General features: G+C 42.5%; 1 protein-coding gene across 1 annotated transcript in view; it reads right to left on the reverse strand.

The window, feature by feature from the left end:
- Window positions 1-340: 340 nt before the first annotated feature.
- The window catches only part of OVCH2 (ovochymase 2), a 996,115-nt gene continuing 970,907 nt past the window's right edge, over window positions 341-25,548 (reverse strand). The window contains exons 21-23 of the mRNA XM_078680899.1: window positions 19,019-19,166; window positions 7,219-7,358; window positions 341-1,368 (exon numbers count right to left, since the gene is read on the reverse strand). Of these exons, the coding sequence (XP_078537025.1) occupies window positions 1,235-1,368; window positions 7,219-7,358; window positions 19,019-19,166 (422 nt within the window). The 3' untranslated portion in view covers window positions 341-1,234. The remainder of the gene's footprint in view (window positions 1,369-7,218; window positions 7,359-19,018; window positions 19,167-25,548) is intronic.

Below are 25,548 nucleotides of genomic sequence, written 5' to 3' on the forward strand. Positions count from 1 at the left end.
ATTAAATAGTGGATTAATCAAAAGTACTTAACGTGCAAGAATTACTAATTTCTGTGTATGAGGTTTGTTCCACATTGGGATTTCTATTTCACAAGCTCTTTGAATGAATGTTTGTTATTTGGGGTGGGCGGAGAGAGTTAGGGAGGTCCAAGGAATTGTTACTTTAGGATACAATACACCCAGTTGTGGTTCTTTCCCTAAATGTATTCATGCCAGTGCCAACTACTGATTCATTTTGTATCCGCACAATTGTTTAGGATGCAAGAATTTGACCACTATTATAATTAATCTAAAAATTAAAAGGCAACCAACAGAGAAAACCAACACAAATAAAGTGAAAGAAAGCAAAATAAGATTGTTTCAATACATGATTTCAAATATTATTTATTGCTTGGTGAGATACATTCATTTTTAGCCAGGAGCAAGTGCATTTATGAGATTGAGCTCATTTATTAAAAATTGCGACAACAGTATGTGTAATATATGTTAAATTAAATACTGTATTGAATTTGATTTACGTTTTGAATCCAGTACTTCCATTCTTTGCTTTACAAATTAAAATGAATTTCAGTTATTATAAAGAAACTAACATATTTTTCTTAAAATGCTTTATATTTGTTGTGCAAAGGAGAATCTGTTATGATCGCAATGCAAACTCTTGCCTCTGAAAGGGCTACAGTGCTGCATATGGTAATAACAGGGTACACAACCTGAATAATTGCAGGAAGACATCACAAATGACTTACTTTGGTAAAAGAGAAAACTTTTTCTTTAAAAAATGTACATATTTCCCAAAATAAAAATGTTTATCTTCTGTTAAATTTATTTGGGTCTTTGCTAGAAGTTGTTCGAAGGCACTCATCAAATTCCAAAGATTTGAGCTTGGTAAGATAGGCATCTACAGCCAATTTCAACTTTAAAACGTTGATATATGGTGTTTGCAATTACCCATATTAAGAAAAATTATTATAATTTAATGGAAGTTCCTAACACATTGCAATCATGCTATACGCTGTGATCTTCACAGGTCCATAGAATGCGTTGTGAAAACAATGAATCTATCATTCCAAGCAGTATACAAGAGGGCATGCACCTCCAGGAAGTGTAGATGGGTACCATAGTATGTAAAAGAGTGCACAGTAATATATACTATCGTAATTGCTATATTTCATATTGTCCATTTAGTAGCTTCTGATTATGTATTCAACACAGAATACACTGCTAATTCAATATTTCAATCTGATGTATGGACACTGAACACTATCCAAAGCTCAAATATTGGGTTGCTGGAGACTTGATAAATGTTCACTGCAGCTGTTGAACCGCTGGACCAAATGGTGCAAGGCAATGTACTTTCATTGGGATTATCTGTGAGAAAAAAATAACACAATTGGAGTGTTTAGCCATGAACATAAATCCCAACTAACATTTCTCAGACCATCTATATTGAATGATACATTCTGATACATTTAATATATTTAGTATATTTGTATGAAAAGATGAACAATGTATCTATCCAGTGGGACATTGCTTACATTTTCATTTCATTTTTCGAGCTCGCCCAAATCATCTCTGATAGTCATCATTCTTAATCCCTCACTTTTGAGTGTTTTTGCTTTGCCACTATATATGTCTAGATCAGAACGAAAACAGTATTTGGGAACCACCAGTGGTCTACAAAGTAAAAATCAAGGTTTACCTCAATTCTTTTTTTCTGATTTATGTAGCAGAAAATACAAACTAAATTGCCCCAGCTGTTTGCACTGCTCATAAGTTACAGGGAGGAAGGTCTCAGCAAGGATTTCTGGTGCTGTCTTTTAGCCTTCCAATTTTTTTGGCTGCTCCCAGGCAGCATAACAACATGGGTTTTCGGTCAACTTAGGGCAACTAGTTCTAAGTGCTTTCAGTGAAGACGTTTTTCAAAAGATGTTGGGTGGATGTTGATGAAGCACATTTCAGAGTAATAGGGTGTGGGCAGATATGATGTGTTACTTTGCTCTGTGTGTCGTAATTGACTAGTGACCAGGCTAAGTTGAAGTACGAGTCCAAGAAATGTGTAATGTTGTTTATCATGCTAAACATATGAGGATAAGCATGCTAAGCATATGAGGACATCATGTCTTGGTTATTGGAGGACAGCTGATGAAGGTGATCTGTAGTCTTATTTGTGATGTGAGTGGGGACATTGGGATCTTGGAGTCACTTATTTTAGATTTGGAATGATGTATGCTACAGGAATCAAATGGTATACTGTAGTAGCTGGGAGGACAGACGTGCACCAGCTATGGCTGTAGGAAGAAGGAGAGGCAGGTAGCAGAATCATGTTCTGCTTTGGCAGATTTGGAGGGAGGTGTTTATGCTGAGATCTACCTGGTAGTAGAACCAAAGGGTTGTGCAGAAGTGCACTGAAGAAAGTGTTGAGGTGATCAGTGTTGGAGGGTATGGAGCTTGATATTCCCCCCATTTTCCTTGATACAATTTATTCCATACCTCGCACAGTTAACACTTTGAACCAAATGACCCTGAAGGCTGGTAACTTGCAGCTGTCACTAGGCCCTTAGGACATGTTTTAACTACATTCTAAAACAGGGGCTGGCAAGACCAAATCTGCATAGGCAGTTGGAGTCAACAGCACTTATCTCTGAAAACAGGTACATAGTGATGATTACAGTAGTGGAGTTGCTACACTGGAATAGGGTTCCCTAGCACTTATCTGAATGGGAAGGAAGTCCTCAAAGTAAGAACAAACAACAAAGTCATTACATAGTCATTTCACTGTTAAAAAAACCAGGTTTTTTATCCTTCAGGGAACAAGGCGAAAAATGAGTTCCAGCATGTGGACCTGGGGCGGTGGGGGGAGGGGAGGGCATAATGCTGCAGCCAGGACCACATACACTATACTCTGGCCTAGACTTTTTTCAGTTTTGATTTGGCGGACCGAGCACTGTGCCAGGGATGATTCAATTGCTGATTGCGGATAATGGCAATGCATGAACATTCCCAAAATGCCATTTGGTAGTCTTAAACCCATTTAGTCCCCTGTAATTGTATACCACAACTATTTATAATTAGGCATAAGTAAACCCTTTGCAAGGGGAGGGCGGAAGTGGAATAATCAACAAGTGGTTTGCCTTGGGAGTTAATGGACACCAAAAACCTATAAGAGCATTTCCCACCCTGGAAATGGTCAGATATTTGATTCTACAGTGGGCCTGAATAAACTGACTTTTATGATGGGATGGGGAACTCAACTCAACCAAACCTGTAGGGATGTTGGGAAGGGGTAGCTCCACATAGAAAACATCAAGGGTAGATCTGAGGCGAAGACTGAGAATGGAATTTTAAAGGCCAGCTTGGGAGGGTACTCCTAGTTTTTGCCTTGAACTGTGACCCCAAGGTAACACTTTAGTCAATTCAGAAGTCCCACATTTTGCCACTTTTTAACCCTTTCTTAAAATAATTGGATAATATTTATTTATTCCTCAAAATATTCTAGGACTAGAGATAAAATAGTAAATAAGGCTCCTGTACTGTTTTGGTGAAATCTGCATTTATTTCAAATATTCTTGGACTGGAGTTAGAATTAGAATAGTAAATTCGCCTTCTTAGTGCCCACCAGGCCCACTTCTGCCTTGACAGAACTATTCATGGCGCACAAATGCACCAGACACCAAGGTCAGGTTTGTAAATGGGGAGTAAACAGAACTGGTTAGGGGGCATGGCACGAGAACAACCCTCAGTGGATCAGAAGAACAAATTGGTTGAAAAATATGAAAACAGGCCATCCATTTATTTACCATACAAAGTATGGAGGAAAGGAGAAGGCAAAGATAAAACAAAATCTAGTTCCTAAAATGATTCATAAAAATATAGTTGTTTATCATGCAATTCTTGGTCAATTCTGCCTTGGGAGTTAATGGACACCAAAAACCTATAAGGGCATTTCCCACCCTGGAAATGGTCAGATATTTGATTCTACAGTGGGCCTGAATAAACTGACTTTTATGATGGGATGGGGAACTCAACTCAACCAAACTTGTAGGGATGTTGGGAAGGGGTAGCTCCACATTGAAAACATCAAGGGTAGATCTGAGGCGAAGACTGAGAATGGAATTTTAAAGGCCAGCTTGGGAGGGTGCTCCTAGTTTTTGCCTTGAACTGTGACCCCGAGGTAACACTTTAGTCAATTCAGAAGTCCCACATTTTGCCACTTTTTAACCCCTTTCTTAAAATAATTGGATAATATTTATTTATTCCTCAAAATATTCTAGGACTAGAGATAAAATAGTAAATAAGGCTCCTGTACTGTTTTGGTGAAATCTGCATTTATTTCAAATATTCTTGGACTGGAGTTAGAATTAGAATAGTAAATTCGCCTTCTTAGTGCCCACCAGGCCCACTTCTGCCTTGACAGAACTATTCATGGCCCACAAATGCACCAGACACCAAGGTCAGGTTTGTAAATGGGGAGTAAACAGAACTGGTTAAGGGTCATGGCACGAGAACAACCCTCAGTGGATCAGAAGAACAAATTGGTTGAAAACTATGAAAACAGGCCATCCATTTATTTACCATACAAAGTATGGAGGAAAGGAGAAGGCAAAGATAAAACAAAATCTAGGTCCTAAAATGATTCATAAAAATATAGTTGTTTATCATGCAATTCTTGGTCAATTCTGGCCTGCTATAAGCACGTCAGAGGGGGTCCTTAAGGGTTGACACAGTATTGTGCCATCTTCAGTTCTTCTTTACAAATGCAAACAGGTTGCTCTGGCCTCAGCCTAAGATAATACAATCATTATCTTGGCCCCAATGAGGATACTCAACCTCCCTGCTAATTTCAGGTTGTGAACTTACATGCAGCTGTGTCCCACTTTGTTGCTGAGCCACAACAGGCTCTTATATCCTGGTTGTTCCTTAACTATCTTTTTGTGACTTTTTGTACAGTTAATATCAACAGGCATCTCACATCTTGTAACTGATCTGGGGTATGGCAGTCTTTAGCTTCATGGTGTAATCTTCTGGTCTGAGTGCTGCTTGCTTCTCAGTACCGTGTGCCGCAGGGTTGAAACTGGGTGCCCCATTTTCTGGAGAGCTGTGTATCACCATCTGCGCTGACTCTGTTGTTTGTATATGGACTGGCTCTTTTGTTTCTGGCTCTGTCTGGGTAACATGTTCACATGTGAGTGTCCAAGATAAATGTCTGCGAGGGAACACGAGGAGTTCCAGGTTAGTTGCAGTGCTGACAAGCTCTAATAATTTGAATTTATTTTCAGAAATTTACTGGATAAACATTGAACTGGTTAACGATGTATGGACCTTTTCACTTGCTTTGTCTAAACCTCTTGACCGATATCTCTTGTTGAAGACTCCAGATCATTTGGCTCTGTGCCTTCGTGATTTCTATCAGTTCAGCGACTCTTGTTTGACTTCTCAGTAAGCTGATAAGTGCATCAGTGGTGCCACTCACCGCCTCATTGTGATTTTCAACAGGAGGTAGATGGGGTTGTTCCATGTAACATGGACATTCTGAGCAGGGACTTGCTGGTTGGCGTTTCTGATCTGAGCATCTTCGAGGACAATAGAGATGATTCAGCAGGGTAAGGATCTCCCTAAACATTTGAAATAATATATACTAATGTATTTTCAGTACTGCCATCTCCGAATGTCTGTGTGAACTCAAGGACCTGCCCATGGCTGTCAGTGTTGCATCTGGTATTTGGGGCAAAGAATTATGTGCTGCTCAGGTGAGACACTCAACTTCATTGCCACTGGTGAGAATTATTCTCCTCCATGACCCATTACCTCCTTTGGGGGCTCCTTGAGGGCAGGATTTGCCATCAGTGGCGTAGCTAGGCCTTTTGCCACCCGTGGCGGCCCCAGCCTTAAGAGAGGTGTCGGGTGTGCCTGTGAACAATTCCTGTTTTTGCCGGCCAGCACAGCCACAGGTAAAGAAGGGGAGGAGGGGGGGGCTTCTTGGCTATGCCACTGCTGGCCACTGTTCTACAGTTATGTTTCAGTCTCTCTGGGTGTGTTCATCAAGGCTTGGGGGCTATTTTTAGTATAGTGACAGGCCTAACAGATTCCTCTCGTTTGTCAAGTTCCAGCCTCCTCCTTCACTCACCTTTGACCAAAATGCCCTGTTGGGGGATAAGCCGATGCAGCAGGCATACTTTGTGTCCCTCTAAAGATACATTCAGAGATCTGTCATAGTATCTGTTTTTGACCTTGTGTAACTGGTCCTTGGACCAGCACCATCTGAGACAAAACTGTTCCTCCAGGATCTCCTGGCAATTTATGCTTCCCATACTCTCCTACAGCTTTGTGAACCATAATGCCTTAACAATTAGCTGTTGCCTGAAAAAATGCAGACCTATAGGGAAGTTTAAATCAGAGCAGGAGTAATACTGGAGGACTGCAGAAGCATTACATTAGATTAACGCCATGTTACGGCATGGTACACAGGAACAATAAACAAACAGAAATGAGCAAACTGGTCCAGTAGGCAACGTTGTCACTGTGCATGAGACACTATGTTTGTTTCTCCCTCCACAAACGCTACTTCCCCAGCCCCTTTTTAGCAGGTGCGACCTGAATGGACTGAAAGACTCCAAGGTCAACTCCACCCGTGCTGCAAAGGGGCGGAGGCACTGCTGCACTCCACCAGGCTTCAGTGGGCAGCTCTCGCACTTCTCTCCGTAAAATCTACTTACCTCTCTGCTGTGTTTACGGTGCAGAGTAGGTTGAGGGCTATAGGCTCCCACCAGTTTTTGGCTCTTGATGAGTAAGTACAGTTCGGTGGAAACTAGTGGGTTGAGGCTGTGGCTGAGAGGCCAGAAGAATGAGGGTAAGGCTATCAGCAGTTGGCTAGAAATGGACAATGAGTGACTGGGACAGACTGACGAGCACAGAAGGAGAGGCAGGGTGAATAATGCACTTGCTGCTGTGCAGACGGCCTCCACTTGGGCCTTGAGCTCTTCTCACTTTCTGGACATGATGCTGCCTACCAAGGACATTAACCTCTAATATTTCTTACAGTAAACAATGCTGCAGCAATGTCTCTAGTGGCGATCTCTACAGTTTAAATATTAATGTATTGGCATTGATAAAGTGTTGCAAGGATGTATTGTCAACAGTGAAGATGGGATATTCCCAGGGGAAGAAATTATTGAGAGGTTTAATTATGAGCAGTTGATGCAATTATCTCCGTTGACTTACCTTTATTTTGTATTTCGCTGGGGAGTCCCTGATTGACACTCGTAAACACACAACATGGGTCTGAAGTGGAGGGTGTGAGGCATCGTATCACTTTCAGATTAATAAATGTGTCATCTGGAGCAATAATATTCAATTGACATCTGTAAAGCAACATTTTATATCAGCAACTGAAATGTAATTCACATGCCTGTATCACATTCCTTTTTTTTAGGTTTGACTTAAAAAACAGCATATTTCCCCAAAAATGAATACAAAAATACAAACATAAAGAAGCTTTTAGTCAAATTTCTTTCATCATTGGTCTGTTAAAATGTCATTCAAATAATGCTCTCTCCCACTGCAGCACAAATTATAGATCAATAGAGCAGCACACTCCTGCCATTGGATACTTTCACTTTGAGTGAATGTCTTTTTATATTGGTAGTGTAGCACTACTGCCGCTTTCCTTTTCCATTTACTCCTCTGTTAGAACTTGTGTTGGTAGCAGAATGCAACAAGTGGTTCATCTACATGGGAAACAACCTTTACAATGCAACTTTTACCACACACTACCGTTACAACGAAACTTTTACAACGCAAGATCCATTACATCGCATCCCATTACAACGCAACCATTACATCGCATGACACTACAACGCATACCATTACAACGCATGTCATTACAACGCATGTCATTACAACGCATACCATCACAATGCCTAGTACCCTTACACTATCCAAAACCTACCCTACTGTTGCACGCCCTGGAGTTAGAATAGTAATTTTTACCCCTACACTATCCAACACTTACCCTACTGTTGCACCCCCTGGAGTTAGAATAGTCATTTTTACCCGTACACTATCCAACACTTACCCTAATGTTGCACCCCCTGGAGTTAGAATAGTAATTTTTACCCCTATACTATCCAATACTTACCATACATGCAATGTAATGGTATGCATTGTGATGGTATGCGTTGTAAAGGTAGTATGCGTTGTAATGGAATGCGTTGTAAAGGTAGTTTTAAGACAATTCGTTGTAATAGAAAGCGTTGTAAAGAATGTTATGTTGTAAAATATGCGTTGTAAAGGCATGCGTTGTAAAAGTATGCGTTGTAATGTCATACATCCATCTACATTGTACTAGTCTTCTGTCGGTAGTATGGTGCAACATGTATACATACACCTAAAAAATACTTACCCGGGTTTATGACTTTTTAGATACTTGTACTGCCGAGTGACTGCTAGTCCCTATATAGAGTAGAGGGTCATCAGCTATTTCTATTACACTCAAGACATTTATTGAAGGTTGCAGTGTCAATTCACCACTATTTGCCAGCGTTGGTATACTGATCTAGCCTTTAGAAACAATAACACCACATGGCATTAGAGTAGCAAGAGTTTATATGCAAATTAATAGGTTGAACCCACACCCCCTCAGCTTTGAGAATGGCATTTCAAACAATTGTATGTGACCTGAGAGGGCTCTAAGTAATGACTTGAGGAAACACAGCAGCTTTGCAACCCTTGCAATTCTCTCTAATACACTGGTGTTGCAGTTACATTTATTCATTTTGTGACAATACTCCAAGATGTTAGAATAATCCTGGAATAGTTGTGCAGTTGATATTCCCCATTAAGGTGCACATCCCAATTCCTTAAAAGAAAGTACAAATTTAATGGTGGAAGTCAGCTCACAGCAAAGGTGATCTTGTAGAAGTTAAAACTTCGACCTAGGCATGAAGCAGTGCAGTATGTATTTCTGCTAGACGTCAATGTTGTGTGACTTTCACATAACTTGCTCTTCCAAAGTGTAAGTCACCAAGGAAGGGCTATCATGCCATTGAACTGTTCTCTGAGGACCTCTACTGGTAGTATAGCACAACCCCATCTTTCAATCTCTATCAACATAACCCTATTCTGTGTGGAGCTCTTTTTCCAGTATATCGTAACTGTTTCCATCTTCACTCTATTCTTAGGTGTGGACATCTTATAGTGCAAGTGCAGATTTCCGGTAACTGTACATCTGACAGATGTATAATAAAATTGCATCTCTCCTCGTCCTAGCTTGGCAAAAAGAGGACCATCCTTTCACAACTTTGGGTTGTGCGAAGACTTATTTCTCCTTGTCTAACGATGACAAAAAATTTTTAAAAAATCCTTCTGCAGTTCAATACAAAGAAAAATATTTGCATTTACAATCCATGAATGAGATAAAGAATTAAATGTGTGATGACAGAGTCTGCTTTTTAAGATATAACATAGTTCCTCATGTAGCTCTACAAAAAGCAAAAGGACACATCTAAGCCAATCGAAAGGCGTAAGAATAAAATATTACTGTGGGATGATCCAATATATGTTTAACAATGTCTTAAGCCAACACTGGAAGAAGGTTGACCAGAAGCTTTGTTATATATGCATGAAGTATGTATTGAATACAATATGTTTGCCAAAATGGTACAGGCACCATTATATGCCAAACATAATAGCACTGGTGCGAGCACCATTACACATGAAACCTTAAAACATAGCTACATTCTCATTCATTTATTAAATATATAAGGCATCCAAAATTGCTATATAAAAGACATAGGTGAGGCCAGCTCTATTGCTATGCCAATGCTTGTTTTACGGTGTAGATCAAACAAAGAAAGAGTATCTGCTGAGTCTGTGATAGAATGTGCAAAGGTGATTGAGAATGTCCTACTCTGTTCCAGAATTTCAGAATAACTACAGGCTTAAATAATGCGATACATGTAGATTACTTGCATGTAAATTTGTCTTACATGAATATACTGACAATTAGACATGGATAGAATGTCCTAGGCATACGTTAGATAATTCCTAGTAATCATTAAAATAATGAGTGTGAAAGTGGACTGTGTACATTTACAGCTATCTTTGGAGAATGACATGCACAAGCAGCCCATTTACTTATCAGACTCCAATGGTGTGTTCAAAGTGTAAGCATTTGACCAATAAAAAGCAAGCAAGTGGCATAGAAACATAATGGATCGTATTACAAATAGCAAAGTTAGAATTATCTAAGGGGCAATGTCAAGAAGCAACAAGAAAGCACAAAAAAAATATGAACATTGGCAAAAAATGGACAGTGGCCAAAGGTATTTAGGAAACCATGACTTTCAATGTCCAAAAGCGTAGAGAAAAGTAAGCAGCAACAAACACATGGCCATAACATCAGTCCAAAAGTAGCTGAAAGAACAAACCAGCTAAACATCACAAGTGTGAAAGAGAAACACGGTTAAGTAAAATATATAAAGCAAGATCATGTATAAAAAAGAAATCTCCCTACATTCCCAAAAATATTTTTCATGTGTTTGTAATCAAACAAGAGTGAAACGATGTAAGCCAACACACGAAAGAAGTAGCAAAGTCACTGTGAGAAACGTTGGTTAATGGTTGAGGCGGGAGCCCGACTCAAGAGGAAACCACGATCCTTGTCAGAGTGAGGCACAAGCAAACCCCAAATTAACCTGTGCCTAACCATCTGGTAGCTTGGAACAGATCAGTCAGGCTTAACTTAGAGATAATGTGTAATGTATTTGTGCAGCACTTCAAACAGTAATAAAGTGGAAACACAACACAAGAAAAACACCACACCAATTTAGAAAAACAGAGTAAAATGTGTTAAAGCTCTGTAAGCAAAATGCCATAAACCATGTAACATAATTTGGCTTTGGGACTTTAATGCCCATCCCTGCGACAAGAGTAATGCCTTGGTGTGTGGAGTCCATGATGATGAGGGGGAGAGTGTCCTTCACTTTAACCATACAGAGTATGGTAATGCTCTAAACAGATTGTTGTCTATTAATGATCTTGTATTTTTAAACGCCTATGAACCCTTAACTGGTCAGTTAGGAGATACCTTTTTATTTTTTTATTATATATTTTTTATTTTAACAGTAAGACAAGAGTAGGCATTACAAATATCAGGTGTCAAACAGTAAGATGCAGAACAGGGACAGGCGGGGGAACTATACATACAAATAACCATTGTAAGAAACACATGGCAAATCGCGATTACGCATATAAGAGAAAGAGAAATAAACAGTCTATTAGGCGATCAAAAACAATCCCACCTGCGCGACCCCGTCCTCAATGATACAGGATAATTAGAGCCAATGTAGACACCCGGACAATAAAGGATCCGTGGAAAAGAAACAGCCCACCTCTCGTGAAAGGAAAAAGGAAAGACAAAAGGGGCCATAGAACAAAACAAAGGCAAAATAAAAAAAACCTCCCCGAACCCCCCACCCTGCACCCCTGCAATGGCTACGGTCTAACCCCACTAACAGCGTGCCTGTCGCCCAAGAACTACCCCAAAAGAAGGGAAAAGAGAGAAAGAAAATGGAGGAGGAAAAAGCAAACACACTACCGGTCTCCCACACCCCCCGCCAGTAGCGACCACCCCGAGACGTAGTAAAATCAATATCCAGCAAAATATACAAACCAGTCGGGGGAGTATAGTCAATAACCACCCGACTCCCGTAACATTATAGGTACAACCCCGGCATTGTATAAAGTCATCGTATCAGATCCAAGCGATCAAGCTCAGCCCTTGCCAGTATGGTCTTTCATAAGAGTCTTTTTCACTCGAGCCGCCATCTTGATGGAAAAGGCAGAGCGTCCATAAAAGTTCATGTCAGTGCAGAAGGATCGAAAACAGGATACAAGTTCACAAAGTCCACCAATCAAACGAGGAAAGGTGTCCAGGAACAACGAATATCTCCAATAGTCACTGAGGAACTTGTTACCACACAGAAAACCGTCTATAGACGTATTAGGCGGCAGCAGATTCGCGCAGGAGACGCTGGCGATAAGCACGGGCTGGCTTGTTGTTAATTGGGGATCGCCAGGGCTCATTAAATCCGGGATCTGCACGGGGACCTCGATCTCAGATGTGCAGTGCAACGCTGGTACCACGGCTAGCTGGAAAGTTAACGGAGAATCGTCCTCCGGTCCCAGGATACCGTCCACTTTTACAGTCAGTGTCCGGAACACAACGATGGTGTGCGAATGGAGCGCCCCAATGGCGGCCATGACGGCCTGCAGTGATAGCGTGCCTTCCGTCCACTCCATCCCCTCTCAATAGGCGATAGAGCAGGACTTGAACCCCGGAGGCCGGCTACTCCGGGGTAACAGGCCACGCAAATCCGATGTAAAACAGTGGGCGCTCCTCATCTGGCAGAACACACCGTCGCCGCTAGCGAGGGCCCCAGCCCTTCGACCCAGAGAGGGTAGCAAGGTCTCCGGGCACCAGACCCCCACCACGGCAGCCGGTGTGGCACGCTGGTGTGTCCTCGGTGTAGACTGTTCACAGGATCGTCACCAAAAATCAACAATTCACGGCACACTTCGGGAGACCGGGCTCAGTCCAGGTCTCACGACCGATGTTGATCAATTCCGATCCGGATAGGTTAGAAATCGAGGCCCCGGCTTCCACACGTTGTTAGGCCGAGAATATAAACACAGCGTATCTTCGTCTGCGGTTGAGGTAGAAAACTCGGGATTGCACCTTTAGAAGCAGAAAAGCTTCATGAACACGGAAATCCGGTGTGAGTCCAGGATTAAAGGCAGGATATTCGAGCTGCTGGCGGCCATCTTGGTTGCTAGCGTAGCTCCTCCTCCGGAGATACCTTTTTAAATCATTCTATTTCTTCTACCCTTGATTATGTTTTGGTCTCAGATTCGATAAGAGGGCTCTTTAATAGTTTTAAGACTGATGTCTACCCTTATAGTGACCTTGCTGCATTAACTTTTCTTGTTCCCACATCAAAGAAAAATGAGTCTGTTTTCAAACTCCCGGTAGATCCTGTGGTTGCAAGAAAGAATGGTATCGCCCTGAAGTGGGAAAGAGTGGACCCTAAAAGATTCTTGGCCAATTTACTTGCTAAATGCTCTGGGGAGATAATGCACTGTTTAGACCCAGCCTTACCTGATTGCAAGGTTTCGGCCTTTCGGCCTTTGAGCTCATACTATCTGATGCTAAAACAATTTTAACCCGTATTATACGTAATGACCAACAAAAAAAAAGTAGCTGGTTTGACGATGAATTCGAAAAATCTTTAAAAAATCTTCACATAGCCTTGAAGTGTAAGCCCCGTAATCCACCTTTAATTAAGTCCTTGCGCCAAGCTTATAAAACAGCTAGGACTATTAGACTGAAAACACTAAAGGAAGAATGGTGGGAAAATCTGCAGAAGGCCGCTATATTAAAAAGCCCACAGATGTTTTGGTCACTGATTAATGCACCATTTCTGAAAGACCAACACGCTTTGAGTACAGACACTCACGATGATCAGGCGGAATGGGTGACCCACTTTGAAGGCTTATTTGGAGCTGGTGAGACTTTACCCACCCAGTCCTGTCCCAACATCTTAGGAGCAGTAGGGGGCGTTCTTAGTTTTAGACTAGAGGAAGTGAAGTATGCTCTAAGTCAGTGTAAACGGGCAAAGGCACCAGGACCGGACGGAGTGCCCATTGATCTCTTTCTAGAGAACCAAGATTCATGGGCCCTGCTCTTAACAAATGTTTTTAACAAAATGCCCAAACATGTGCCCCTCCATCATGGAAAACAACAGTAATCGTCCCTGTTGGACTTGGCCCTTCTGGCAGGTTCACCCCTAATCTTTTTGCTTTTAGTATGTGATCTGTGTTAGTGATTTTTGGTCTCTGTGCACTTTTTTTTCCCTGTGTCCCAGAGTAAAGTGCTTGCGTGTGTTGAGGCTGGCCTGCCCTTCCATAGGAATGCATGGGAAATGTGTGTGTCTATGTTAAATCCTGATGTGTGGGGAGTGCGAACTCGTGAGATTGAATTCTGCGCAGTGATGTATGCGGCGTGTATGTGTTTAGTGGGGAAGTGCCACTTCTAGACATTGGTATGTGTGTGCAGTGAATGTGCTGGCGTGTGATTGGCTAGAGCTGGCTGGGGTGCCAGGCTCCATGAGTCATGATGGGTCTGCCCAGTGGTGAGTGGAGAGATTAGCATGAGTGATGTGAGGGAGGGGTGCACCTGGGTCCTGAATAGGGCTGGGCTTTCCCCACACAATGCTGGCTCCACCCCCTGTGGTGCGTCTAATGACCCTAGCCTGCCTGGTGAATGGAAAGGGTGGTTGGGGAAAACAAAGTGCTCCAAAAACCAGCTGCGACTGGTTTCTCCCCCACCCTGCACCTACAAACAAAGGATTTACCTGTATAAAAAGGGGCTATGTCCCCATGAATGTTGTTCTCTTCCAGGATCCTATCTGAGGGGGGCTGCTTCTGCGCGCCAGGAGGACCGCCACTTGGACTGCCTCCTTGCCTGGAGGCCCAGTGAGCTGGCCCAGCCTTGCCCCCCTGCCTGCCTCCAGAACTTTGCTGGAGCTCTATTTTGCTTGTAGCGCCTGGGAGCTCTTTATTTTCCTCTAAGCGCCTGGGAGCGCTTTTGATTGCCTTTAGCGCTTGGGAGCACTTTATTTTACTTATTTGCTTTGGCCGGTGCCCACCCGGCATTTTTCACCCCGCATCTGACCGTGAAATCACCGCCGCAGCACCGAGGCCGAGAGAGTGCAGCCGCTGACGTCACCCGGGGAGCCACACTGCCATTGGTTAAGGTCGCGGGAGGCTCGCCGGGTGACCCGTGCTGCTATTGGCCGACAGCAGAGGAGAGGAGAACCGGCATAGAGGCAGGCGGGGCTCCAGTACGGAAGGAGAGCCCTGCATGCTGCTGGACCCGGCTGGTGCCTTCCCCCCGCAGTGACCGGAGCGCCGCAGACAGTCGGTGAGTGACAAGAAGGAGAGGGGGGCATCGGGGCACATTGCCGGTGCCCGCCCCTCCCCTCCAGTGTGAGTGCCATCGGGCTGAGAGGCCCGTGGGGCCTCATTTCTTGCCGAGTCCCCCGTGAGGGACTCCACCGACCAGGCCTAATTGTTGAAGAGCCCCGAGAGGCTCGTTGGGGGCATAATTTGTTCTAGGGCCCCCGTGGCTCTTGAAGGCCACATTTGTTTCGAGTCCCCCGAGAGGGACTCCCACGTAGAAGGGGCCATTTGTTCTCCAAGCCCGGAGAGGCTCCAAGCGGTCCAGTTGTTGACAAGCCTAAGGGGCTCCGGGGGCACAGTCGATTTCGAGCCCACTAGAGGATCCTGGGCACACAGTTCTTCAGAGCCTGCGAGGCTCAGACCCGGCATCATTGTTGAGGAGCCCAGAGAGGCTCCAGATGCCCCAGTTGTTGCGTAGAGCCCACAAGGACCCTAGGCGTACCTTGCTCGAGCCCAGAGAGGCTCAGGGGGCCATTCTGTTTATTTAGAGCCACAAGGCTCTTGGGGGACACGAGTCAGTTGGTTAGAGCCTGCGAGGCTCCCACGGTGTGTTTGGCCCCATTGTTGTTCTTGAGCCCACAAGGCTCTAACGTTGGCCCCATCAGTGTTTTCAGCTGCCCAGCACTTAGTGGGCAGCTGCCACGTTTAGGTTTGTTCTTGGCTGCCTGCTCAACCTGCCCTGACATTTTGGGACTAAGGGCATTTCAGCCCTTGCGAGGCCAGTTGGCCTGAGGGACAGTTCTAGTGTTGTGCCTATGTGCACCTTGCGCAATTTGTGATTTACTTGCTAATGTGATTTCTGCGCAATTATTATTTACCTGCAACTCTGAATGTTTTATGCATCATGTGTTTTGCTTCTTTCCCTTTGCTATGTGTTTGATGCTTAGATGATTGTTTTTCCTTCTACAGGTCCTGCTAATAAGGTCCTAGTTCCCGGCGTGATTTTCCTAAAGGTGGTTAGGGTTGCGTAGGAGGTATTTACCCTTTACCAGTAATTACTGGTTGTGTGCTACATGTACTATTTTGGTGCTACAGTCATTACAGGTGCTATGTGCTAAGTGTTATACCTACGAGAATTATTATTCCTACAAAGTGCTAATTACAACAAGTGCTAGTTCTAAAAGTGCATACCCCTGACAGTGGTCCATATGGCCCTGTCCTGTACATAATCCCCTGTAAATTCTGCCCGTGCCTGTTGGCACATTGTAAAGTGTGTGTTTTATCTAATGTGTTTTACTATAATACAAAGGCTATTGTTTTATATAACCTTGTGTAGAGTTTCCTTTGTAGTGGGCCTTGGGTGTTGTTGCTCGGTGCGCGCACAAACGCTTTACACATCGCCTCCGAGATTAGCCTTGCTGCTCGCGTCACGTTACCTAGAGGGTGAGCTGGGGTTATCTTGGTGTGTAACTCCCTTGCCCTGACTTGGGAATGGTGATCTCTGACTGACTTTGGCGCAAGCCTTGGCCAGCCAGGGATCCCGTTTCTAACGGTCCCCATTTATAAGAAGGGAGATAGGTCAACTCCGAAGAACTATAGACCTATCTCACTGATAGATTCGACTGCTTAGTTAATGGGTCGCCTTCTTTTAAATAGGTTGGAGGAATGGGCCTTGGATAAGAATATTATAATCCCCTGTCAGTTTGGTTTTTAGAAAAGGGAAAGGCACTATCGATCAGTGCCTGAATTTGAGCCTAATTATAGCGAAATCTACTGTAGCTAAAAAAGGCCACCTCTATCTTGCCTTCATGGATCTGTCCGCAGCTTTTGACTGCGTGGCACAGTCTAGGCTGTGGCAGATCATGGGGGCAATGGGGATTGACGAGAATATTATTAACATCATTCGTGACCTATATATAGGTGCTTCTGCCTGTGTCCGATATGGGAGGAATGGTGAATGCACCAGACATTTTAATATCATGAGAGGTGTTAGGTAGGGGTGCGTTGTAGCCTCTTTCCTATTCGCACTTTACACTAATAATGTAGAAGCTGCTCTGAGAGAGTCTACCCCAGATGTCCCTTATATAAACTCCAAACCGATACCTATACTACTTTATGCGGATGACGCAGTGCTCATAGGACGTACTAGTAATGCACTGCGTCACTTAGTGCTGGATTACACGCAATATATGAACTCCCTGGATATGAAAGTAAATTATTCCAAGTCCTTTATCCTTGTGGCCGGTCCGCAATTACGGAAACAACCCCAAATTGTCACTGAACAGGGGAAAATGGGAGTCGTTGACGCTTTTAATTATTTAGGGATCATGTTTGATAGGCAAATTAATTGGCAAAACATGATTGTAAATAGAGCGACCCAGATGGAAAAGAATATTGGGGCTTTAATTAAGTTTATAAAAGAAAAACAGTCTAAAACCTCTGGATGTTCTAAAAACAGTGTATGAAGCAAAGACAGTGTCTGCTGCCACTTATGGAGCGGCCATCTGGGGAGTCAGAGAATGTACAAAACTCCAATCAATTGAAGATCATTTTTTTTTAAGTTACTCTCATTACCGAAGTCTTGCGCCAATTTTAAATGCCATATGGAAATGACAGCCCCCTACATTTCTGATAAATCTCTTTGGCGCCAATATTACTGTGGCACTCAATATGGTGAAAGGAGACCTTCACACTGACAAGAGATATTATAAATGATGTCCTGAAACTTGATGGGGTGAGTAACATAACCTGGTTACGATATGTTGAACCTACTCTAAAAGCTAACGGGTTACATCACCTTTTTTTAGATCCTATAAGCTGCTGTTCTATTTCTAAGAACAATCAGAAAGCCCAGCTATTATCTAATATGCATATTGGAAGGGAGATCTTAAACGCCAAGTTGTCAACAGTTAAAATATATCTAACTGTACCGAGTATCTCACAAATGGAAAAAAAATCAACATACCTAACTTTTGTAACTAATCTACAGCATAGGTACTTCCTGGTGAGATTCTGTCTCAACTATATTCCTCTAATTTTGGGTATCCCTGGTAATGTTTATGTTGCTGCCGATCTCCCACTCTACTGTACTTGTGATAATCAGTCAATACAGAATGATATGCATTTTTTGCTTTTTTGTAAACATTACCATAATGAGAGGAAAAGGTTTTTCATCCCCATTTTGCGAAAAATGAATTTTAGACAATGTTGTGTGGCCTTTTAATATTTACAGCTATTGTCTGACCCCTTTATCTGTTCCTCTGTGGCATCCTTTCTTTTAACTGCTCTAAAAAAGAGATGTTCAATCTGTTTATCCAATTAATTGTAATATGAACTTTATCAAGTATGAATTTTTATCATATGTTTTGAAATTGTATAGCTATTGTATCTTAACAATTATCGTACTGTAAGGATGTGGAACGTTTTTATCTTTTATCCTTTTATACATGTAGTATACTTTTATGCCTTCATCATGTCGGCGAAAGAAAGTTATTCTGACTTACTGATAAATAAATCAAGACTAAAGTGACAAAAATCCAATGAGTCGGACCGTAGGTATGCAATTTTAAGGTTGTCTGTGAAAACACTGCCAAAAAGCCCAAAGCACGACTCATGGCTATCTGGTGGTGGTAGACCGGGAGAAAGTCACAAGTTAAGCAGAGGTGGTTTTCGAATATTTCACGGTTATGTCTTGTCAAACATTGTAAAAGGATATACTGAATTACATAAAGTATGGATTTCTAATGCAGTTATGAATAACTATCACAAAATGTAACTAGATTGCTGAATAATTAATACACACTGTAGAAGAGCTATTCTTCATAGCAAGAAACCTTATAACCAAAATACATACAGAAGATCCCTGAAGTCACAACAATCACCTGATTCAGGGCCGGCTTCAGACTCTACAGCTCTGCTATAGACTCACGCAGGCTGCACACTACATGGTCCACATCAACCATTTGCTGCTCATAGGCTAGTTTTTTCACAACTCTATTCCATTCCTCCTCTTTAACGTCTTGAGGACCAATAATGGACACCAAGTAATTGTACTGCTCATTACCTTAAGCCATTGGGTGAAATACTGGGATTGGTGACAAACTTAATTTCTCCTGCTTCTACTGTCACGACATCCTCACAGTCCGAATGAAAACGAACTGTGTTTGTTCCATCTGAAATGCTGTCCGCTGACAAAGAAATTGCTCCATTTGCTAAATAAGAAAAGAAATAAGATAATAAAAAATATAGCATTGCTGATATTTCAGTAAAATGTTGATAAATATTTTTTTTCTGTTAGGTACAATGTAGGTCAAGAACAGTCAACATGGCACTAGATGGTGCATGTGACTTACAATTCCAAACTTCAATAATTAATTCTCATAGCGTGGAATATAACCGTTTTCACAACATTGATGTTGGAGTATTAAAATGCAGGACAATATTCAAGCATGCATGACAACAGATATCTACAACTGGGTTCCTAAAAAGTGCACAGAACTAAACCACATAGAACTATATGTCACTTGAATCTAGTTTGTATAAACTAATATATTTCGTGGTTTAGGAACTCGTTAACAATGTAGTTGATTCGCATTGCTCGTTAATTTATATGTATATCCAACTACCAGGCCTATGCATTGCTGTAACTTATGCCCAGCTGTACTCTATGCATGCATAGATGGCCCTGAACACCGCATTGACTCATAGTGGGCAATCCTTACAAAACATGGTCCTCAGTCTCGTTGCCGGGGTTCACTGCATGAGTTTATAAACTTTAGAACGCATGTCCGCTTCGTGGTTAAGGAATTCGTGGATTAGGCAGTAGTTGTTTAATCATACAACCTTTTTAGTAAAGAAGGCGTGAGCAAATGCAGGGGAAGGTATTTGTATTTATTCACAGTAACACCACCATTAGCATTTCTTTTCATGCAGCAACTGGTATTGTGGAACACTCACAAAAAGGTCCAGAACCCTGTTACCACATTCCATTGACTTAGCTATCCACACTTCATCTCAAGAAACTATAGCCAATTTAAAATTTCATAGGATCGACTGGACAAGTAAGTTCTAAGAAATAAGATTGAAGCTAGATAACGAGAACAGCCAGGCCTTGCATGAAGATCCCGAGTAGGAAAAAAGAGTGACCTCCGCCGTGCAGCAGGTAGTGTGGGGCTACCATCACTGGGACCTGACGGCCCTAAGGTGGATGGATTGTCTGATCAAAGGTTTATAACAGCTGAGGTTTCGCCTCCAGTGCTTCCCCTTACCCCGAATAAAAAGGGGAATTTCAGGATTGGCACAGCGGTAGCACCGATGATTAAATGACCACCTTCAGTTATTTATATTTATATCCAACTAACAGGCCTATGCATTGCTGTACCTTATGCCCAGATGTACTCTTTACATGCCTAGATTGCCCTGAACACCGCATTGACTCATAGTGGGCAATCCTTACAAAACATGGTCCTCAGTCTGGTTGCCCGGGTTCACTGCATGAGTTTATAAACTTTAGAACGCATGTCCGCTTGTAGTATAGGATCCGGTGTTCTCTTGAAGATTGGTCAACAGCAAGAGATCGACAGCCCTCCTTCACAGCACGGGGGTTGCCCCCAGCAAGTGGGACTCTGAATGGTGTGGAGGGGCGAGTGTCCAGCTCGGACAAGCCACTGCCTCGACTGATCTGGCAGACCAGTGCTCCATTCCCCAGGGTCTAAAAGAGCCCCTTAGTTCTGAGATGATTAACTCGCAAAAAGTTCACATTTACCACCTGTGCAGGGTAAGAAGAAAACAATTCTGTAACGTTTCGACAGAAAACATGGAATATCCCTGCCTTGTAAAGACACACTCTGTTTGGATTGAGATACTGTTATTTCTAACCATTTATCAAGGGGGCAATAACCATAGAAGCTGCAGAATTTCTGTCTGCTAACTGAATTCCCTATCCCAGGATGATTTTTTTTTTTTTTGTAGAGTTTTATATAGCGCGAACTAGACCCGAACCGAATCAGGTATCAGAGCGCTTTACATAGCACAAGTTACGTTTTTTTTTTTTTTTTTTTTGTTTAATTGCCCTGAGGTTCGGAATTCTTCATCTGCTCGAGGCCTTTAGGAACTTAACAGATCAGTTTTCACATCGACCCTCGGAGGAGGAGAAGGAGCCCATATTATAGTTGTGATGCTTTTATTTTTGTGGAGTTTGTACTGTTAGAAACCGTAACGTTCTGATACTGGAGCATTTTTTGGTCACTGAAGGAGCAGGTAGATCAACTTGTTGCCAAAAAACTGTCATTTATTTAATGAGCATCATCATTTTTGTTTAGTCCAACAGTATATGCTGTAGGAATCGTATTAGTTGTCTGTGGCATATGCGGGTTGACTAACACTCATACCAATACCTACCCAAGTTGTCATGGGTAATACTATCATAGACTCTTAGGAAAAATGAACGTAATTCCTTTATTTCTACAACATGTTGAGAATCAAGCAGCGTACCAGGGTGTCATGGGCCAGAGTGCAAGAAAGGAAATGGACCCCTTGGCCACTGCTTGAGCTGTGAAATACAGCAATCTTGACTCTGTAGAGGTCTATCAAAGAACTTAATTGCCAGTCTGCAAAGCGTTCTGAACCAAGCAGCCAGACTGTGCCTACACGTTCACCAATGAAAAAGCCAACCTTCCACTGGCTGACAGTACAAGGTTGTCTGCACCGTTCATAAGGCTTCATGTAGCAAGGCCCCATGATCTCTGCAACAACTGACCCCTGGCTGCTCATGTCAGGAACGTGAAGTCAGAGCCTACTCACTTGATCTGTCAGTGGATTCCGAGGATGTCAAAACATGCAGGCAGCCTTTGGAAATAGGGGGTTCAAAGATCTGGAATGCCCTCAACCTCCCGCTGAGAGCAGTATATCCAACTATCTGTTGTAGCAAATTTCTGAAGATTGAACTTTTTAGACTTTACTTTTAATGGAACGCCTTACAACCGAGAGGAGATGCTTCATGCTTTAAAAAAATAAAATGTAAGAAAGAAAATGCTTTTTTCTTGCACTAGTTTTGGGACCCACTGATTAAAATGCCAACATGGAGCGACCAATACATTATAGCCAAGGTGGAAAAATAGTTAGAATTGAGTCTGGGCACAATTTGAGAAGAAGCAGGCAGAAATGGGGATCGTAGGTGCACCGACCAAAGGGTAAACCATAGTCTATATAAAATAAAATATCACGTCATTTATAAGACCTGAGCTTTGATAATGTGGATACAAAATGCATTCAAAGATGTGAAGTTATGAATATATCTTTAGGTTTACTATTTTAAATCTCGTTATAAAAACAATCAGTCTAAATGGTTGTGTACGATGGGTTTCATCTTGCTGGATAAACTGTTTCACACACAAAACAGTTATTTTACTGACCACAATTAAATAGATTTAAATATACTTTATTCACTATGTAGCAACTCATTGTGAGGAACTGCCATTTATAAAGTGGGTCATTAGCAATGGAAATCCTCTTGTAATATGGCACGGATCAGATAATGGTAATGGCAAGCAGAAGCGCATGCAAGTGAAGCAGTATATGGTTCTGAAGTACAGTGCCTAATTTGTAAATGAACAATTGCTGGTGCCCAAAACCCTGCTCAGAAGCCTTTGGCCACTGCTATTAAATGTTGGGGTGCCAAATAACAAGGCTGGATAGTCTTGAATCAACCAGGCACCTTTAATCATCCACTACCAGAAACGTTCTGCCCCTTTATCTTACTCTTGTAAGTTCCTTCTTTCTTCCTTTGTGACTTTTTCTCAATCTTTCTCTTCCTCCTTCTTACCCCTTTGTGTGTTTGTCCTTAACTTGCTCTCAGTGAATGTCTGATGAGAGGAAATAAGTGCCACTCCTCAAACATGAGTGACCATTTACTCCACCGGCAACCACCGGCAGGCCCCACTGTCAGCCACCAGCTCAAATTAAGCACTGATTTAATACTTTGTAAAGAGGTACCAGCATCTTTCACTGGGTAGTGTGGTGGTGCAGGAGAAAGAGGATGACTAAACATATAATTGAGGGACTGGTTGCTACCTCAGACATCATCGGGACGGAACTCTTTGTTCCAACCTTCTGTAGGAATTGGCTTCAGGTAGACGTCAAAGGCAGCAGCAGCAGCAGCCAAACAAGCAAGTATTGGCAAAACCAGTAGGTCTGGCATTAATGGTCTACTGCTTGCAGCATAAGCGAATTTGTGTTAGATGAAGAAATGAATGAACCCTAAGAAATGAGTGTCTAATTTGAAGCCCCCTGCCTTTCCCCCCTACCGGCGATGCAGTTGTATTTTGTTTCTATCACAAATAAAGGTCTAATGTCAAGGGAGACTTCAGTATTGAATGGGAAGATGGCTTTTCCTTACTAGGAAACACAAATAATACCCAGCCCATGACCACTGATGAGGAGAAGGCAAAACATAAGTGGGGGGAAAAAAGAGTACAAAAGTAAAAGAGTAATGGGAGGCCAGCAGGAATGAGAGAGGGTGGGTGGGAAATGATGAGCATACAGGGGGAAAGAGGGACAGAATGAGGACAAGGTACACACGAAAAGAATGAGGGGAGTGAGGGGAGTGAGGGAGCCGGCAGAAGCAGACAGAGCAGGCTTTACTCATAAGCAGTATCTTATGCAGTTCAATGCAAGCACTGCATTGGAGGTGGAAATATGCACCCTAACAACAGACATACTGCTCTGGACTAAGCCAAGATGTGATAGGCGAAGTATCTCGCCTTTGGTTGAAAGTAGATAGTCAAAAAAGCCAGTGGTTGAAGGGGACAGACCCAAAGGCTGCTCTAAGATTATACGTTTTGGTGAATTAAATCCCACTCATACTGAGGGTCTTAGTAAGCAAAATGTCTGACCGCTGCACTGTCAACCCAGATCTAAAAATGAACCTCAATAGAGGGACAGTGTTAACCCTGAATTAGATGTATGCATAGAAAACATCAAAATCCCAAGTGCATTTTAAATCCTTTGGTGGGGATGCACTGTTTTTGTCTAGGCCAGCTGAGTGAGCAAATTTGTAAGTGTAAGAGTTATGAAATAGTTTTAAACATTAGTACACATGTTTATAGCAGTTTTTTTTTCTATTTTCTGAGCTGTATGCATTTTGGAGACACTTTATTAGTCTCAAGTACAAAGGCAACAAAAGCAGAATTGTTCATACAACTATCTGTCTTTATGCATGACTTCAGTGGTAGAATGCAGATCAGTGTCCTAACATTGTTCCACTGAAAGCTGAAAGGGATTCTGCAACCTGAGGCCGCATCACATACAGTGCCCCGGTGTCACAACCAGCATGTGCACCTGTTTTCTGCACCCCTAGAACACTGTTGTTTTACAAAAGGGGCCACAGTTGTTTGTGTGCCTTCTCTGTAATACTGATAGTGCCAGCACTATCTTCAGAGAGAATTCCCTCATTTGCATGGGGCATTGCCCAATGTAAAAGAGGGATACGCTTTCCCTCTGTGTTCGTGCAATATTGTGAACACGGGAAAAGAGACTAAGAGGCCTTCAGGAAATGCAAAGAAGTGGCGCACAGTCAGCGTGCTGACTGAGAGCAGCCATCCAGAAGGTGAATGGAGGTCCCATGAACCCCCAGAAATCCATCTGTAGTAGTGTGCAGTCACACACTGCACACACCTGCAGGGGTATCTCTGGCCCCTATTTGAAGTGCAGGTGGGTGCTGCTCCATCTTTCACTAATGTGTTGTCCCAGGGCAGCACTGAGTTTGCGACTACCCTGGGCAGCAGTGCGTGATCACTAATAGAACATACTCTCCCGAATAGAGGGCACCTCTTTATAACACAAACAGGGACAGTGCACCTGTTACATAGTACGTGCCCTACCAGGCTTGACTAATAGTGCTGCAGGGGGTACCTCCCACTGCCTCCATGTAATCAGTAAGCTTGTAAGCATGTGTCAGAGGACAAAACAGAAGAGATTAAGGTTCACAATGAGGAGAACAAACGTGTTGCCTTGTGATATTGCCCTAAAACCTTATTTACATGCACACTTTGAAACAAATGACTTCATCTCCTACACTATATGCTGTAGACAAACAAACTGAAACGGTTGTAAACAATTTAATAAATAAACCGAATTTCGTAGCGTGCCCTGCATCTCAAAATGCGACCAGGGAACGCTGCGAAATTCGTTTTATTTATTAAATTGTTTACTTACCTCCAATTATCCATATTCCGGTGTTTAGTACCCCCCACCCTGTCCCTCCCCCGCACCGCCTTTCTGCCCAACGGAACTCCCTCCACGGGCCGCGGCTGCAGCCCAATATCATTTATGTGCTGGCCTAACTATCTGCTTCCCTCGTATTTCTTTTGTTCAATTTTCCATAAGTAAAGTTAGCGTTCTAGTTCTTTGTTTGAAAATGAGCCTAAATAGACTGAACCTTCTGAAATGTTCATAGGTTCTTCTAAATTGTAATCTCTCATTTATCTCTAGGCGAATTCCGGTTTTTGCTCTCGAAAATTTGTACGCAATACTTTGAATGATTGTGTAGAAGATGGTACACCAGGAAAGCATCTGCAGGTTAAATTTTTTTTATTT

The sequence above is a fragment of the Lissotriton helveticus genome, chromosome 3_1 (assembly GCF_964261635.1).
Source record: "Lissotriton helveticus chromosome 3_1, aLisHel1.1, whole genome shotgun sequence".
Lineage (NCBI taxonomy): Eukaryota > Metazoa > Chordata > Amphibia > Caudata > Salamandridae > Lissotriton > Lissotriton helveticus.